Source organism: Mus pahari, chromosome 15 (assembly GCF_900095145.1).
Source record: "Mus pahari chromosome 15, PAHARI_EIJ_v1.1, whole genome shotgun sequence".
Classification (NCBI taxonomy): Eukaryota; Metazoa; Chordata; class Mammalia; order Rodentia; family Muridae; genus Mus; species Mus pahari.
This window is the reverse complement of record NC_034604.1, coordinates 55,061,145-55,077,070: the sequence shown is the minus strand read 5'-3', so window position 1 is coordinate 55,077,070 and position 15,926 is coordinate 55,061,145. Positions and strand designations below refer to the sequence as shown.

The 15,926-nt window shown below is 46.1% G+C and overlaps 1 protein-coding gene across 1 annotated transcript in view; it reads right to left on the bottom strand.

Annotated features, from left to right (window-relative positions):
- Positions 1-15,926, bottom strand: part of Pde6a (phosphodiesterase 6A) — a 64,633-nt gene that overhangs the window by 3,471 nt on the left and 45,236 nt on the right. The window contains exons 18-20 of the mRNA XM_021214420.1: positions 3,477-3,540; positions 3,157-3,231; positions 1,380-1,463 (exon numbers count right to left, since the gene is read on the bottom strand). Coding sequence (XP_021070079.1) covers positions 1,380-1,463; positions 3,157-3,231; positions 3,477-3,540 — 223 coding nt within the window. The remainder of the gene's footprint in view (positions 1-1,379; positions 1,464-3,156; positions 3,232-3,476; positions 3,541-15,926) is intronic.

Genomic DNA, 15,926 nt, shown 5'->3' with positions numbered 1-15,926 from the left:
GATGGTTATGAGCCACCATGTGGTTGCTGGGATTTGAACTCCGGACCTTCGGAAGAGCAGTTGGGTGCTCTTACCCACTGAGCCATCTCACCAGCCCCCTTCCACTCTTTCTTGCAGTCCCTACTTCCCTAACACTCAGAACCTTTTCTGAACCTATAGGTAAACTGAGTCCCCACTGGATGTCCCCAAAGCCCTCTCTAAGCAATTCCCACTTCCCTGTAATGACTCTCTTTGCTGCCTCTCCCACAGGATGACACCTAGAGATAGCAGGAACACTGCCCGGGTCATCCCCTCAGTTGTTTCTGAATTAGCACTGGTCTGGAACACACAGATACGTCATAAATACTCGGTGAATGAAACTGGGTTATTCCTATGAACTCCTGCAACTCTAGGGGTTGAAGAATACCTTGAGCACAGTACCCTGCCATCTATGGGTCATTTTCTTTCCTCCGGGCTTCTGAGCCCTGTCCCCTATGTAGGTTGTCTCATCGATCCTGAGCTTGTAGTGAGAGAGAGACTGGAGCGCGGATTGATGAGGAAGGTTGGCTGAAGAGAGGAGAGTCTATTGCAGCAGGAGCCAGGCAGGGCTTACTGTGCCCAGAGATGCCTGAGTTGTGGTGTAGGCTCTACCAGAAGCTGTGTGACTTTAGGATAGTCCCTGCCAAAGCTCACTTCCATCTAGATAGAAGGGCGGCAATGGCACCTACCCTAGAGCAGTTGGGATTAAGTGGGTAAATATGAAGCTCAGAATCCCCATTCATAACTCTACTGCAGGCAGTGTGAGCAGCGGCCATGCTGTCCAGTTGGTCTGTGTGACAACAGAGATGCTTGTGGAAAGCCCTGGCCTGGGTGTTAGGTGAGCCAGCTTCAGTCCTGCCCCATAGGTGGGTCCAGAGATTGCTGGCCCTGTCGCATCCTTTCTGACCTCTGTTTCCTTCTATATATGGTGGCCAAAAGAAAAATAATTCACGGGAGATGGAGTCAGGCATGGTGATTTAGAGATGTTACACCAGCACTGTGGAGGCTGAGGCAGGAGGATCATGAGTTGGAGATCAGTTTAAGCAACATAGCCAGACCAAGTCTCAAAAACAAAGAGGCAGCAGATAGATAGTGGAGATGGGTTAGGCGGTGGTGGGCCTCTCAAGAAGGGACTAACCTAGATGAGAGCTCCCGAGAAACTCCAACTTACCTTTTCACAATGATACTGTGTCCATAAAAGCGTGCTTAGCCATCTGTCCCATGAGTATTTATTGAGCAAAGAGAAGGAACGAACTCCAGGCTTCAGCCGGAGGTACCGTCATTCCCCTCTGTAGAGAGATCCCGAGAACCAAGTGCATCATGTGACTGCCCACTGTCTGCTGGACTCTGTGGAAGCCTACCTTGTAGACAAAAGTGCACACAAAGTCGATGAAGCCGACTTGAAGCTTGGGGAGTTCATCCGCCTTGTTTCTGTCCATCATGGGCTGTGGTGGGAGAGAAAGAGTTAATGGCATGGGGCCATGATAGGGATTCGCAGGACCCAAGAAACATTCTTGCAAAAAAAAAAAAAAAAAAGGAAAGAAGAAGAACTAGGAGTGGTAGGACCAGGCTCTAATCACGAGTTCAAGGTCACCCTCAACCTGTAGTGAGCCTAAAGCCAGCCTGCCATGTGTGAGACTCTGTTTCAGAAATAAAATAAAATAAATAAAATCCTAAATTCACCAAGCTATATGGAAGACAGAGGGGAATGTGTTAATGAGCATGCAGAATGTAAGTGACCGAGACAGAGTGTGGGAAACACTAGCCAAACAAACACCCACTGCCTTTAACAATTTCGGGGGAGGGGGAGGAGGGGAGAGAAGAGAAAGGAGGAGTGGAGCTACACGCTGCAGTTGCTGCAGTTTCCGTGAGGCTTCAGAGGTGGAGCCATGCTGTGTTTGGGTTCTGATTTAGACAAATAAACAGAGAAGACAAGCAGGGACCAGACGTGAGGTGCTGTTAAAGTATCATGGCAGATGTCGTCAGTGTGACATGGTGCTGGCCTTAGCTATGGTTTTTATCTGTAATCAAATCTCTTCTCTCAGAGATACACACTCAGTGTTTAGGAAGAAATGGCCATGTCTGGGAGTCACATAAAATACCCCCAGCCAAACGGGGGAGGGGGGATGGGGCAGGGGGAGAATTCACTGAGCAGAATTCTTCCCCCTGCACCAAGCCCGGCACACTTTGCTAACTGTTGACTCTGGCTGATGGGACTAACTGGTCAGCCAACATTTCAAAATGTCAAAAGAACAAAAACAAAAGAAGATGGTGGTGGTGCTAAGACCAAAGTAGATTATGACTGCTCGGTTCAAGAAGTTTCAGAGATGAATATTAGCAAGTGGCCTAGAGAGCATTCTTTATGATATTTCGACAAGGAATGCGGTTGTTCCCCTCCCACTCTACTACCCACAACCCACCCCTTCCACCCCACCCCCACCCCTCAAGTCCTTAAAATCCGCCTAAGGCAAGAGAAGAGAGGAGGAAGGAGGGAAGACACAGCTCCTTGGGGCTCTCTGAGTTCTTTTTAACACTCTGCCTGTTCCACCTGCCCTGCCTTTCCCTCTCCCTGGACTCCCACTGAAGGCTAAGGTGGTGACCCATGAGCCCTCAGCACTTTACTCCTCCTCCCAGAGGAGCCAGCTTCCTAGCTTCACCTTCAGGCCTTTGGGGACAGTTCCTAACTGTCAGAAGCCAGCTGACCGGCTCAGCCAAGTCAGCTCTGGGTGGTGAGATAAGTTCCCAGATAGACACGCTCCCTCTAGCTGGCTCTGTGCAGTTAGAAGGGAGCCAGGGTAAGTAGCCCCTGTTCCTCTGTCTCTGAAAGAACATCAGTTTGGTATCCATTGGACAGGCTCTACCTAGCTGAGACCCCACAAGCTGACAGCAAGGCTCTCAAACTGCAGACAGGTAGGTAAATAATTGTAGAGCACATATCTCTGGCCCCCTGTTTCTGTCCTCAAAGAATGAGGTTGAGGGCTGTCTAGAAACAGGTGCCATCTCAGAGAACCACTGTGCTAGGAAAAGATCATCCCTAAGTAAGTCACACAGCCCTGTGTCATTGGTCACACCTCTGGGGCAGGAAGAAGTGGTACTCTTTTGACATCCAGCTGACACACCCGCCCTTTGACTACTTACAATGGGATTCTGCTGCAGCACTGTGCGCTCCAGGTCACCTTGCTCCCAGAATTCAGCAGCCACCAGCAGAGCCACCTGCAACGGATGGTCCCGATTACATACATACACACACACACACACACACACACACACACACACACACACACAGAGCCCAACACCCTTATCCTACTCCCACTTCACTTGTGTTTCAAGCTCAGCCAAAGAGGAAACCCTGGTACTCCCACTCATCACTGGAGAGCCAGAGGGCTAAGAGGGTCCAGCCTCAGTAACTGTGGTCAGCAGTACTGAGCTCCCTCTGCCAGGGCAGGAAGAGTCCATACCTTGCTCTGTACTTCCCAGGGCTTGGTGATGGCTGAGAGATCACAGGCGGTCATCATCATGGCCCTGGGGCAAAACAGAATATTCTTAGTCCAAAGCTATTTAAAGCTACAACCCAGTTAATGCAATTCCCCTCACTTTTCTCTGCCCGCTTCCCAGTAGTTAACTCTACCATGTTGTGAGCCCTTGCTCATTCTTCCCATTGGATCTGGAGTTTCAAGTCAGAGGTTGAGTCCTGTCTCTGTATATAATCAGAGGTTTGCCATTGGGCTCAGCTCTCTAAGGCTCCGCTTTCCCATCTATAAAGATAGTCATGCTTCCCTCGTAGATTAGACACAAGGCTAAGTGGGACAATGAACATGAAATATAGCACCCAGACACGGGGTGTATGCAGTGAACTCCCTGGGTATCCATTCCTGTTGAGATCAAGCTGGGCCCTTACTCTATATTATATAAACTGTTTTCTCAAGCTGTGCCTTGCCCTGAGTGACTCCATTTTACTGAAGAGACAGGAATCTGCACTTTGCTGGACACACAAACATCACTTCCTACCTAGCACCGCATGTGGTAAAGATGGATGGCTTATCCCCCAAAGTAAAAAAGGTATCAGGTTGAAGAGATGGCTCAAGCATGAGAATGCTTGCCTTGTAAGCATAAGGACCCGAGTGTTGATCTCCTGCACCCGTGCACCAAGCCAGGCATGGTGAGATGCCCCTATAACCCAAGCCCTGGAGGCCGGGAATTCCTACACAGTGGGTACAGCAGAGGGTAGAAGGACCGGGGCAGGGAAGAACTGGAGCCACCGAGGGAACAGAATGAGAAAACACTCCAGTCAGCTGTCCTGGGCTTTGAGGTCATGCTGGCTAATCTTAGGTCTCCTTGACATACAGACTAGAGTTATCTGGAAGGAGAGAACCTCAAGTGAGAAAGTGCTCCATACCATCCAGCTGTAAGGCATTTCTTACTCAGTGATTGATGGAGGAAGGCCCAGCCCATTGTGGGTGGTTCCACCCCTGGGCTGGCAGTCCTGGGTTCTCTAAGAAAGAAGGCTGAGCAAGCCAAGGGAAGCTAGCCAGTAAGCAACACCCCCCACCCTATGACCTTTGCATCCACTCCTGCCTCCAGGTTCCAGCCCTGCTTTAAAAGTTCCTGTCCTGACTTCCTTCAATGATGAGCAGTGAAACAGAAATATAAGTCAAATAAACTCTTTCTCCCCAACTTGATTTTTGGTCATGGTGTTTTGTCGAAGCAATAGAACTAAAGCAGAGGTTAAGGCCCATGTTGGGGCTGCACACGATATAGGATCAGTAAGGGAGGGAGAGATGTCAGAGCTGTGTTGTAGGACGGAACCCCAACCCCCCAAAAGAGGCAAAAAGGCTTGCCTGTATCCATGGCAATGCAGAGGAAGCCTAAGAAATGGGGGTCAACCTGACCCTGATAGAAGGGCAGGACTTGGAGGGCAACAGTGGGGAAAGGCTGGACTTTGACCCAAATCCTGCTTAGACATTTTTAGAAGACAAATTCCTTTATGTTTTCGTTTGTGGGTATGAGTTTATACATGCCCATGTGTACACATGTATGTGTGTCAGCAGACGCATCTGTGTGTGCATGTAGAGGTTAGAGTCCCAGGTCAGATACCTTCTCCAGCTGCTTCTCCACTTTATTTTTTGAGACAGGGTGTCTCGCTGAACCTGGAGCTTAATTCAGCTATGCTGGGCTTGCCAGAAAGCCCCTGGGATCTTCCTACCATCTGTACCTCCTCAAATCTTGGGTTACAGGAGTGTACTTCCAGAGCTTGTTTTTTTTAACACAAATGTTAGGGATCTGAACTCATGTTTTTGGGCTTGCATAACAAGCATATTACTGTTGTCTGACCTACCTCCCTAGTCTAGAAGTTGACTTTTATAACTAGTCACCTGTATATTGGAACATTTTATCTCTGCTGGTCCAGGAGGCCACGTGGGTCACTCATAAAACATTAAAAGCTTAAATAAAATCTTTAATTATGTAATGCGACATGTGATTTTTAGTGGGTAAGTTTTAAGGGGCTAAGCTTCCAGAAATGCTGTTTCATGGAAACGTCGTCTCAAGGCTTTATAGTAAGTTCCATGCCCTCTGGTTAATGTTAGGTGTGTGCACATGTAAACAGAACAGGCAAATAAACCGTCAGCTATGCATACAGGAGTCGCCACCTCCCTGGCACTTCTCATTGTTCCCAGGTTAAAACCACAGGTGGGGCTTCAGGAGAGTACAGGATATTTGATTTACTTGGCTAAGAGATCACATGGAAACATTCCTGGAGGCTGGGGAAACACACCCATGTGCATGCTGGAAGAAGGCCATGGAGCCCCAGAATAACTAATCCAAACCTCACTCCCTAAAGACAAGGCATGGCTGTCCCCACTACCACCCCTGATGTGCCCTAGGGTCCCAGGTACCGTGTGAGGCATGGGAGATTCAGGGTGGCTCAGATGAAGCTCATGGTCATTCCAGGAATACGGAGACGAGAATTCACATGGCAATATGCTAAGGACAGTAAAGTACAAGGCAGGGAAGAAAACAGGGAGGGGAGAGGAGGGGAGAGGAGGGGAGGGGAAGGCCTATAAGTGAGAGCAACTGGTCCTGCCTGAGCCAAGAGATAACAGTAGAAAGTGGCAGGAGGTGGGCATAGGAGCTCTCTGCTATGAACCAAATGCTGTGTTCCCCCTAAATCCTTACATTGAAGCCTTAACCTCAGTGCAATGGTATTAAGAAGTAAAGCCTTTTTAACAACCAATTCATGTTAGAGCAGGCTATGATGTCGTCATTAACTGGGTAAAGAAGGCAGAGGGAAGACCTGGCACCAAATTCCTGGTAACAGGAAGCCTGGTGGCATTCTGAAGGCTGGGGCATGGGAGGAAGAACCTCGGGAACCCCTTGGGGGCCTTGATAAGAGAATCCAAATCAGGCTGGGCAAAGTGGTGCACACCTTTAATCCCAGGACTCAGCAGGCAGAGGTGGGTGGATCTCTGAGTTTGAGGTCATCCTGTTCTACAAAGGTAGTCCAGGACAGCCAGGGCAACACAAAGAAACTCTGTCGAGAGAGAGAGAGAGAGAGAGAGAGAGAGAGAGAGAGAGAGAGCCTAGATGATGCATGGGTACAGACCTCGCAGCATGTGGGATGGGGAGAGGTACAGGGCTACATCCCCCAAGTATAGGAAGATTTGAACATAAGAGGGACAACAAGATCAGATTTGCACACCACATAGTTTTTGTTGTTGAGCTCTGCACCAGGGGAGCTCAGGAAAGAAACCGTGAGGGAGTGAGCAGGAGGTAGAAGAAATCACCAGGAAAATGCCCAGGGGGTAACAGCAGTTGAAGAGTAAACTCAGCTGGTGGAAGATGGAGGCACAAGTAGGTAGATCGCAGTGAAGGAGGACGTGCGTACAAGAAATCCCAGGAGGATCTTGAGGCTCAGGAACCCATGCCCGAGCCTCTTGTTGGGCCAAAGTCACTAAGGGAGGAGGGATTGGAGTTTAGTACTTCCACGCAGGGCTTTGGAATCAGACCCAGCGGAATCCCTCTTCGCTTGGCTTGCAATGGCCAGAACAAGATGCCTAAGGTCTGACTTCTAGATCAGTATGTAAAATGAGACAGCCGTACCAGGTTAGAACCAGTGAAATTCTGGTTTTGTGGGTCAAAAGGAATTCAGTCATTTCTCACGTGGTCCTTCCTCCTGAGAGGTATTAGGGCAAGCACAAAGCACGGTTTTTAATAGCGCCAGTTGTCCTCAGCTTCTCATCATGTTATCAAATTACCATTCAGGAGGGCGGCTACTTGAAGAGTTCAGCTTCCTCAAGGGCAGCTGAGTTGCTCTTACCTGGTCCATGCACAAAGCCTTCCAGAACTTGGCTGTGAAGCCCAGCGGCCTTCTTCCTGCCCTCTGGCTGACTTTCATGAGAAAGCATCCCTGCCCTCCAGTTTCTAGAACTCTGTAGAACACTGGCTCAGACCCTCCCTTGGGAGGCCTTTCAGCAGCGTGAGAACAGTGGATAAGCAGGAGCAGGCCTTTTGTCTTGGGCCACAGTCCTGGGCAAGTGACCACCAGGTAAGTCACTTTCTGTCTCTCTGGATCTCTCTTTTCTCCTTTGTAAAACACTAGACCAAGAGTTGATCGACTTCGTGCGAGGGTCCCAGGGATTGCCATTTTAGGTTTTGCAGAAGATGTGGTCTCTATTGTATCTCTCTGTTCAGCTCCATCTGTGATGCGGGAGCAGCCAAACATAATAAGAAAGTGGGGTGTGCTGGCTAGTCTTAGGTCAATTTGACACAAGCTAGAGTTATCTGAAAGGAGGGAATCACAATTGAGAAAATGCTCCATAAGATCCAGCTGTAAGGCATTTTCTTAATTAGTGATTGATGGGGAAGGGCCCAACCTGTTATGGGTGGTGTCATTCCCAGGCTGGTGGTCCTGGGGTATACAAGAAGACAGACTGAGCAAGCCACGAGGAGCAATCCAGTAAGCAGCACCCCTCCATGGTCCTGCATTCGTTCCTGCTGCCAGATACCTGCCCTGTTTTACTTCCTGATCTGACGTCTTTCGAATGCTAAAGAGTCACATATTTTTGGAAGTTTATGAAAAATACCTTAATTTTAAAACTGTTTTTGACAGAGGAAAACCAGATGTGGTGATTCATGCCTATAATCCCAACACTCGGGAGACCAAGGCAGGAGGATTGCTGTGACTTCCAGGCCAGCAGAGGTTATGAAGACAGCCTCAATAAATCAGTCAATAAAGGCAGAAGAAAAAGGAAATGATGATAAATTTTCCAAGTTTATCTTTCTACCAATAAAGTCATAAGATATCATTTGTATTTATTTGCTAACTAATTTATTGATTGATTTTTTTTTTTTTATGGAGGAAGGCGCCATAAAGGCAAAAGAACCCACAGCCCATAAAGTCGGAATGTAGCTCTTCATAAAAGGATCAAATTGTATTTGTGGACATAGAAGCTTTAGTTTCTTTTGGTGTGAAATGATATTTTTAAAATTTCCCTCCAACCACTTAAAAATATAAGTAGCACCAGGCATGGTGGCACACACTTTTAATCCCAGCACCAGTAAGATATTGGAAAACAGATCTCTCCTGTACTCAAGTACAAAAATCAGCATTTGAACAATACGAAGACAATCCTTAAACAGCGCACAAAAGATTATCCCAAGAATCTTCTTATTCTATATTTACATTAAAAAGTCTTCAGGGAAGTGACTCCGTGATGAAGAGTATTGACTACTCTTCCAGAAGATCTGGGTTCAGTACCTAGAACCCACATTGGAACTTAGAAACCGCATGTAACTCCAGTTTCAGGTAATCTGATGCCCTCTTCTGGAGAGCAAAAAACTCACACACACAAAATAAAAATTTTTTTAAAAAAATAAATAAATAACAAAACAAAAACCTAATTATGTAGGGCAACACAAGAGCCAGGCAGGGGGTCTGACACAGCGATATGGCTCAGGACACAGCAAGGAGTTCGGTGTGGATCTCAGACCACAGGAAGCTCACACTGTGAGCACCTTTAAGACGATCAAACCACAGGAACTCGGTGCTGTCAGTTTCCTTTTGTTGAACCCAAACGCTGCAGACCAAGAGATCTTGGAAATAAAGGTTTACAAAGGCTAGCCAGAAAAAGGGCCAGGTCCTGGGCGAAACCTTGCAGCTGCAGGGTAGGGGCAGTTAGAAGATGCCCCCAGTACCCTAGCTTCCCTACGCTTTGGAGAAAGAGGGTGCGGTAAAGTACTGTGGCTGCGAGCAGAGGGGCGGGGAGATCTGGGATAAGAGGATGCTGGGTAGATGTGCTTGTTGCTTCTCAATGATTGGGGTCCTGAGCGGAATGAGATGGCACATGGTGGTTTCACTCATGGTTTGGAGACAAGGATTTACCATATGTTTAGGGAAGGTGGCGTCTGGCCTTCCTAATGGTTTGGTTGTTGTTGGTTTGGCTTAAACTGTCTCTCCTCTCCATGTCTCTTCTCTCCCTGCCTTCTAACTAACTTTCAGGCGTCTCAGACTTTTCCCTCCTCTCAGATCAACTCTGAGCTAACACTTAGCACCTGCAGTAAGTTAGCACTGACTCGGTGGATTTAAGTGTTCCGTCTCACAGATGGCCCTCCCTTCAGAAACGGAGTCTGGATGCTGTGCCCTACATTCGCCCCTCTTCTATCTGATCTGGCTTTAACCAGTCGTGGGGCATCTATAACATCCCTTCAGGGTCAACAATTTGCTGAGTCAGCTCACAAAACTCAGGGACCACGTTGCTCATGCCTGTTATGTATTACACTAGCTGAGAAATGCAGATGAAAGAGAAGCAGAGAAGGGCTGGTGTGGGGAAGTCCTCTTAGGACATTCAAATCTCCCAGGGCCTCCAAGTGGTCGTTAATCCAGAAGGTCTCCAAACTCCCATGTTTAAACCATTTTATGAAGATTTTTATCTTGTAGGCATGATGAATGAAACCATGTGTTAATTAACTAGTAATTAACTTGATCCAGGTGTTCCCCACCTCCCTAGAGGGTAGAAATGAGGCTGTAAGTCCCAAGCTTCTTATAATGGGGTCTCCCATTATAAGCAGGCCCGCATTCTGAAACTATCTTAAATTCTTGCCAAGAGTGACCTTAGTAGAACAAAAGACACCATTAGCACTCAGGAAAACCCAAGACTCTTAGGTGCTTCCTGTGAGGAACCAGGGACAAAGACCAAATCCATATGTCATTATTTTACATGAAATATGCCCCTCCCAAGCTCCACCTACCCAAACCATGCTGCAAAGCATTCCACATACCCCCAGCTCAGCTCCAAGAGAATCTGAAAAACAACACTATCATCATCCCCATTGAGCTACAGAGTAAACTGAGGCACAGGGTGGTGGAAGTAACCTGCTAAGGTCACACCACCAATAAGCAAGAGTCAAGACTCAAACCCAGACAGGTTGGTGCTAAGCCGCTAATTGTGTAACTGCCCCACTCTACCCCCGTAAGAAGTGGTCTGATGAGAGATGGAGACGCCAACGGACATCTCAGATTGCCTCACAGCAATGCTTCTTGGCCAGGGAGACTCCTGCCCCTTGGCATGCCTGCCACCATCTGAAATCATGTTGATAGTCTCAGCTGAGGTGGGAAGTCTGCTACTGGCATCTGGGAGGTAAAGCTCATAGGACGCAAGACAGGCCCACATCAAAAGCTAATTTCCCTCCACATCAGTGGTGCTGAGGTTGTCAAGGCCAACTTTCTGTGTCTTCTGACCATGTTCCCAGAAGGTCTCCTTAAATAGTTTTGAAAACTGTGAACCTTTTGAACACTTGAAACTATTTCATCATAGATTCAAAATATCTGCAAGGATCTAGTTGGCAAGGCATCACAAATACTGACAGCCAAAGGAAAGTGTTACTTCACTCTTCAAAACCCAAAGGAATCCAGAGTGTAGTAATTCAGTATCAACCATCATCATCTATGACAGAAAAAACAAGCAAGTTTCTCTCCTTAAACTTGTATTTCCACTTGACCTCTGCAGAACTGAATCCTAACACTGTATACACACACACACACACACACACACACACACACACACATTTCAGTCTTTCCTGACCGACCTTTCATACTATAGTAACCAAATATCTTGATTAGCTTCAGTTATTTCTGATTTTTTTCCCCACTTTTGACCATAAGCCTTCAAGTGTTAATTTTCTCCCTTTGGATTAAGTCTTACAATTAGTCCAAAGAACAAAATATAGTATCTATTTTAATAGATAATTATTTGATACTCAAAGTAATTGATTTTGGAATTTCATCTCAGGGAGAAAAGGTAGATTTTTTGTTGTTGGTTTTGGGGGGGGGTTGTTTTTTGTTTTTTTTGTTTTTTTGTTTTTCGAGACAGGGTTTCTCTGTATAGCCCTGGCATCCTGGAACTCACTTTGTAGACCAGGATGGCCTCGAACTCAGAAATCCGCCTGCCTCTGCCTCTGAGTGCTGGGATTAAAGGCGTGTGCAGAGGTAGAATTTTTAAAGTCAGATAATAGGTGAATGTTTCTTACTGCTACACTGATAAAAGTCAGCATCTGGGGCTGGAGAGATGGCTCAGCGGTTAAGAGCACTGACTGCTCTTCCAGAGGTCCTGAGTTCAATTCCCATCAACCACATGGTGGCTCACAATCATCTGTAATGGGATGTGACGCCCTCTTCTGGTGTGTCTGATGACAGCTACAGTGTACTCGTATACATAAAATAAATAAATATTTTTTAAAAATCAGCACCTGTTTTATGTGGCACTTTTCATTTTTATGAATGCCCTGGAGGTGGAAGGAGTTTCATTACAAGAAGTCACCCATTCTTTGAATTTTTCTGAATTAACTGTTAAAAGTTATCTTGTGATCGTCAACCGGGTGATCCATCTGCTGACAGTTCAATTACGTTCTCCTTCCATTTTGATGTAAGCCAACGCTAGAGTCTTAACGTCTTCCATTTCTGGGATGCCTGCCATGAAGACAGAGCAGAAGCCTCTCAGAGGACTGTTAATTACACCCCTGGCATTTCTTCAGGAGCGCTGAGTTCACCAAAGAAACTGAAAACGGGCAGGTACATTAAAACATTATTAATTCTAATACATCTTTTCCAGTGTTATTTTTTTATAAAGGGATTTTATCTTATAACGAGTTTCAATATTACTTTCAACAGAACTTTGAAGATTCAGAGTTAACTCATTTAATTTATGGAAATGTATGTTGCGTGACATCACTAGGAACCACAGGTTTGTGCCATCCACTAAGCAGCCGCTTCAGAGCCTGACCTGTAACTTTCCAATTTAATGGGCTCACTAGAAAGTATCCCAATGACATCTCTTTAGTCCTTCATTTGTATTTTTCTCCTCTTGTTTTTCTCATTTATTTTTCATTCTAAGAAAAGTAGAGATAGATGTGCAGGTATAGAGAGTAGGTGGATGGATAGTTGGATGGATGGATAAACAGACAAATGGTGTTATGGCCTGGGTCTTGGATACTCCCTAAAGGCTTAGTCTCTAATCCACAGCACTCTTGCAAAGTGTGGATATGGTGGATAGGAGGTGGGGTTTGGGTGGAAGAAGTTGGGTCAGTTGGGGGTGTGCCCTTAAAAGGTCCCATTCTTTCTTCTTTCTTTGCTTCTTGGTCACCATAAGGAGAGCAGGCCAGACCTTCTATGACACATGGTATGGTCACAATGTACTATGCAGCTATACACCCAAAGCAAGGGCCAAGTGGCCTCAAACGGAAGCATCTGAAACTGTGACTCTCAACAGAGGGTTCCTCCTCCTGGTGTCACAACAGAACACTGTTTTGTATAAACAGGTGACTAGATAGATGATAGACAGGCAGTCGACAAGCAGGGCACTCGGTAGTAGTATAACTCAAGAGTCCTTACCTAATGTCATGAGGTTTAATCCCTTTATCAATTTAAATATATATATATATATATATATATATATATATATATATATATATCAGGATCTGTCACTTTCACTACTTCCTAAGGATGCCCTTTGATCTAATAACATGGTCCCTAAACAATGACACACACTCTGAAGAAAGTTATGGTTGCTTATTGGGACATACCTTGATTTTGCCTATGTGTTAAATAACCAAGAACAAAATCCTCCATTTCTAATGCTTTGTTTTGCTTTTTAAAATATTGCATATAATGGTGTATAATATGGAATATATTTGGCCTTTGTCCTGAGGTCTTTGCACACAGCTCCTCAAGCCTTTAAATTTTCTAATAAGAGTGTCTGGTTTGCAATGAGCTCCTTCTGGTTATACCTTATACTACGCCAGTGAGGTGGCTTAGGACAGGACCTCTAGATAGCCTTGGGTTGGAGCCAATAACCAACCAGGAGGACCAAGAGATTTCATCTCCAGCAGAGAAGGGGGTGGAGAGAGAGAGAAGCGCATCTCATAGGAATGAGCCCTTAACTTGTTGGATTTGATCCTAACTCCAGGCAGATAATAGGTCAGTAGTAAATCAATTATAGGATGCCCAGCGAGGGACCACAGAGAAAAATCACCCTGCACACCCTGAGTGAAGAGTATCGCTTTTCGAGACTACAGAGGAAAGTATGTTTTTATCAGAATATATAAACAGAGAAGGCCTCCAGCCCTTCCTCGGGCTTGTAACACGTCAATCGAAAGGGGCTTTGAAGATGCACGTGTTTCTAACATATTTCTAACATTCAGAAAGCCACTCTGTTCTGCGGCCTAGAGATTCTTGCACCTGAGCCAAAGTCCTGTAGGCAGATGAAGAAAGAGAAGAATGTGCCTTCCTCCTGTAAACTGGAAAAAAGGGTAGGAATGCCTTGCCTACTAAGCCTTGGCTTTTTTTTTTTTTTCAGGAAGATTAGTATGATGAAAGAGAACACTGACTACCGCGCCCAGACATGTCTTGGAAGGCACTGGGTTCCCTGGAGGATCCAAGGGCTCAGCCTGAAAACAGCTTGTTAGACCACCCGGCTTTTACAATAACCAACGTTCTGTCCATGCTGTTTGATTGGTTGTTTGTTTAATTGAACAATATCTTCAACATGACATTCCGTTGTGTGAAAACGCCGTGGGTGTTTAGCCTGGGTTCTAACGGGTGGGAGTGTAAGTCGTTTTCAGGCTTCCCTGGAACAAGAGATCACGTGACAAGGACTTTGATACACCCTTTGGCGCACAAGTGGGAGAATGTACGGTGATTAAAATCTTCGCGGTGAGGCTGCTGGGTGAGGCGGTGTGGCAGCTGCAGTTCCTACAGTGTTACAGATTGCACGTGAATGGGTCCCTCACAAGTTCCTATGCTGACTGCTGAGTCCCTACGTAGTGATCCTATTTGGGGAGGTTCTAGCAGCATTAGGAGATGGTACCTAGCTGGAGGAAGGTCACTGTATGTGTCCTTGGGAGCTGTGCCTTGCTCAGAGTCCCTCCCCTTCCCCGCTTCCTCTCTTCTGTGATGACAAGAAGCGTCTCTACCACACCTTGTCACTGCCACAAGGTTCTGCCAAAGTGCCTGGGGCTGAGCGAGAGACAATGTGCAGAATATTCCCTTCCCTTTATGGTGCTTCGGAGGCAAGATCTTGCTATCTAGCCCATGTTTGCTTCAAATTCATTAAGTAGACCAGACTGGCCTTGAACTTGCTACAATCCCATCTCTGTTTCCCAAGTCCTGGATTTGTTTTTTCTTTAGGTTTATTTTATTTATATGAATATACTGTAAGCTATCTTCAGACACATCGGAAGAGGTCATTAGATCCCATTCCAGAGGGTTGTGAGCCACCATGTGGTTGCTGGGAATTGAACTCAGGACCTCTGGATGAGCAACCAGTGTTCTTAACCACTAAGCCATCTCTCCAGCCCCCAATTCCTGTATTAAAGCCATACTCTCCTTGCCTTTAAGTTTTTCTTTCTGCTGGCTGCGTGATCAAAGCCATGTAAGAGGAAGCAGAACAGAAAATTGGTACCAGGAGTGAGGGCATTGTTGTAACTACCTGAAAATGTCATTCTTAAGCCATTTGGAGCTGGTTTGAGAGAGGCATTTAAGTTTGGAGAAGCCTAGGATTCGGCCAGCAAAGCACAGCGGGTGATTCTGAAGACCACAGAGGACCACAATGCTGATAAAAGCATGGGCAATCCAGACAGTTAACAGCCTCAAGGTAGAAGTGAGGGCTCTATTAGAATTTGGATTGTAAGTCATTTGCATTTTGTCTGAAAAATACTGTGTCTGTACTTAGTGTTGTGAGACTGAGGCTGGATTTAAAAATAACGGTCTAATTAATTTGGTGGAGGAGATATCCAGAGTGCATATATACTATTTAGCTCCTGTACTGGCTAGTTTTGTGTCAACTTGAAACAACTGGAGTTATCACAGAGAAAGGAGCTTCAGTTGGGGAAATGCCTCCATGAGATTCAGCTGTAAGGTATTTTCTCAATTAGTGATCAAGCGGGGAGGTTCCCTTGCAGGTGGTACCATCTCTGGGCTGGTAGTCTTGGATTCTATAAGAGAGCAGGCTGAGCAAGCCAGTGGAAGCAGGCCAGTAAAGAACATCCCTCCATGGCTTCTGCATCAGCTCCTGCTTCCTGACCTGCTCGAGTTCCAGTCCTACATCCTTTGGTGATCAACAGCAGTATGGAAATGTAAGCCGAATAAACCCTTTCCTCCCCAACTTGCTTCTTGGTCATGATGTTGTGCAGGAATAGAAGCCCTGACTAAGACAGCTCCTTGGCACGGATAATGCTGGACGCTTTTATCTAAGTTGATAATGAGAACTAGGAACCCAAAGAAGCAGAAAGATATGAAAGTGTGCAGTCTGGCCAGAAAAATAAAAGAATGAATAAAAGCCTGTGGACACAGAGGATGTGGTTGCTGAAGAGAGCGGTGATGTCCCAAAGTCACAATGAAAACAAAAGCAAACAGAAGC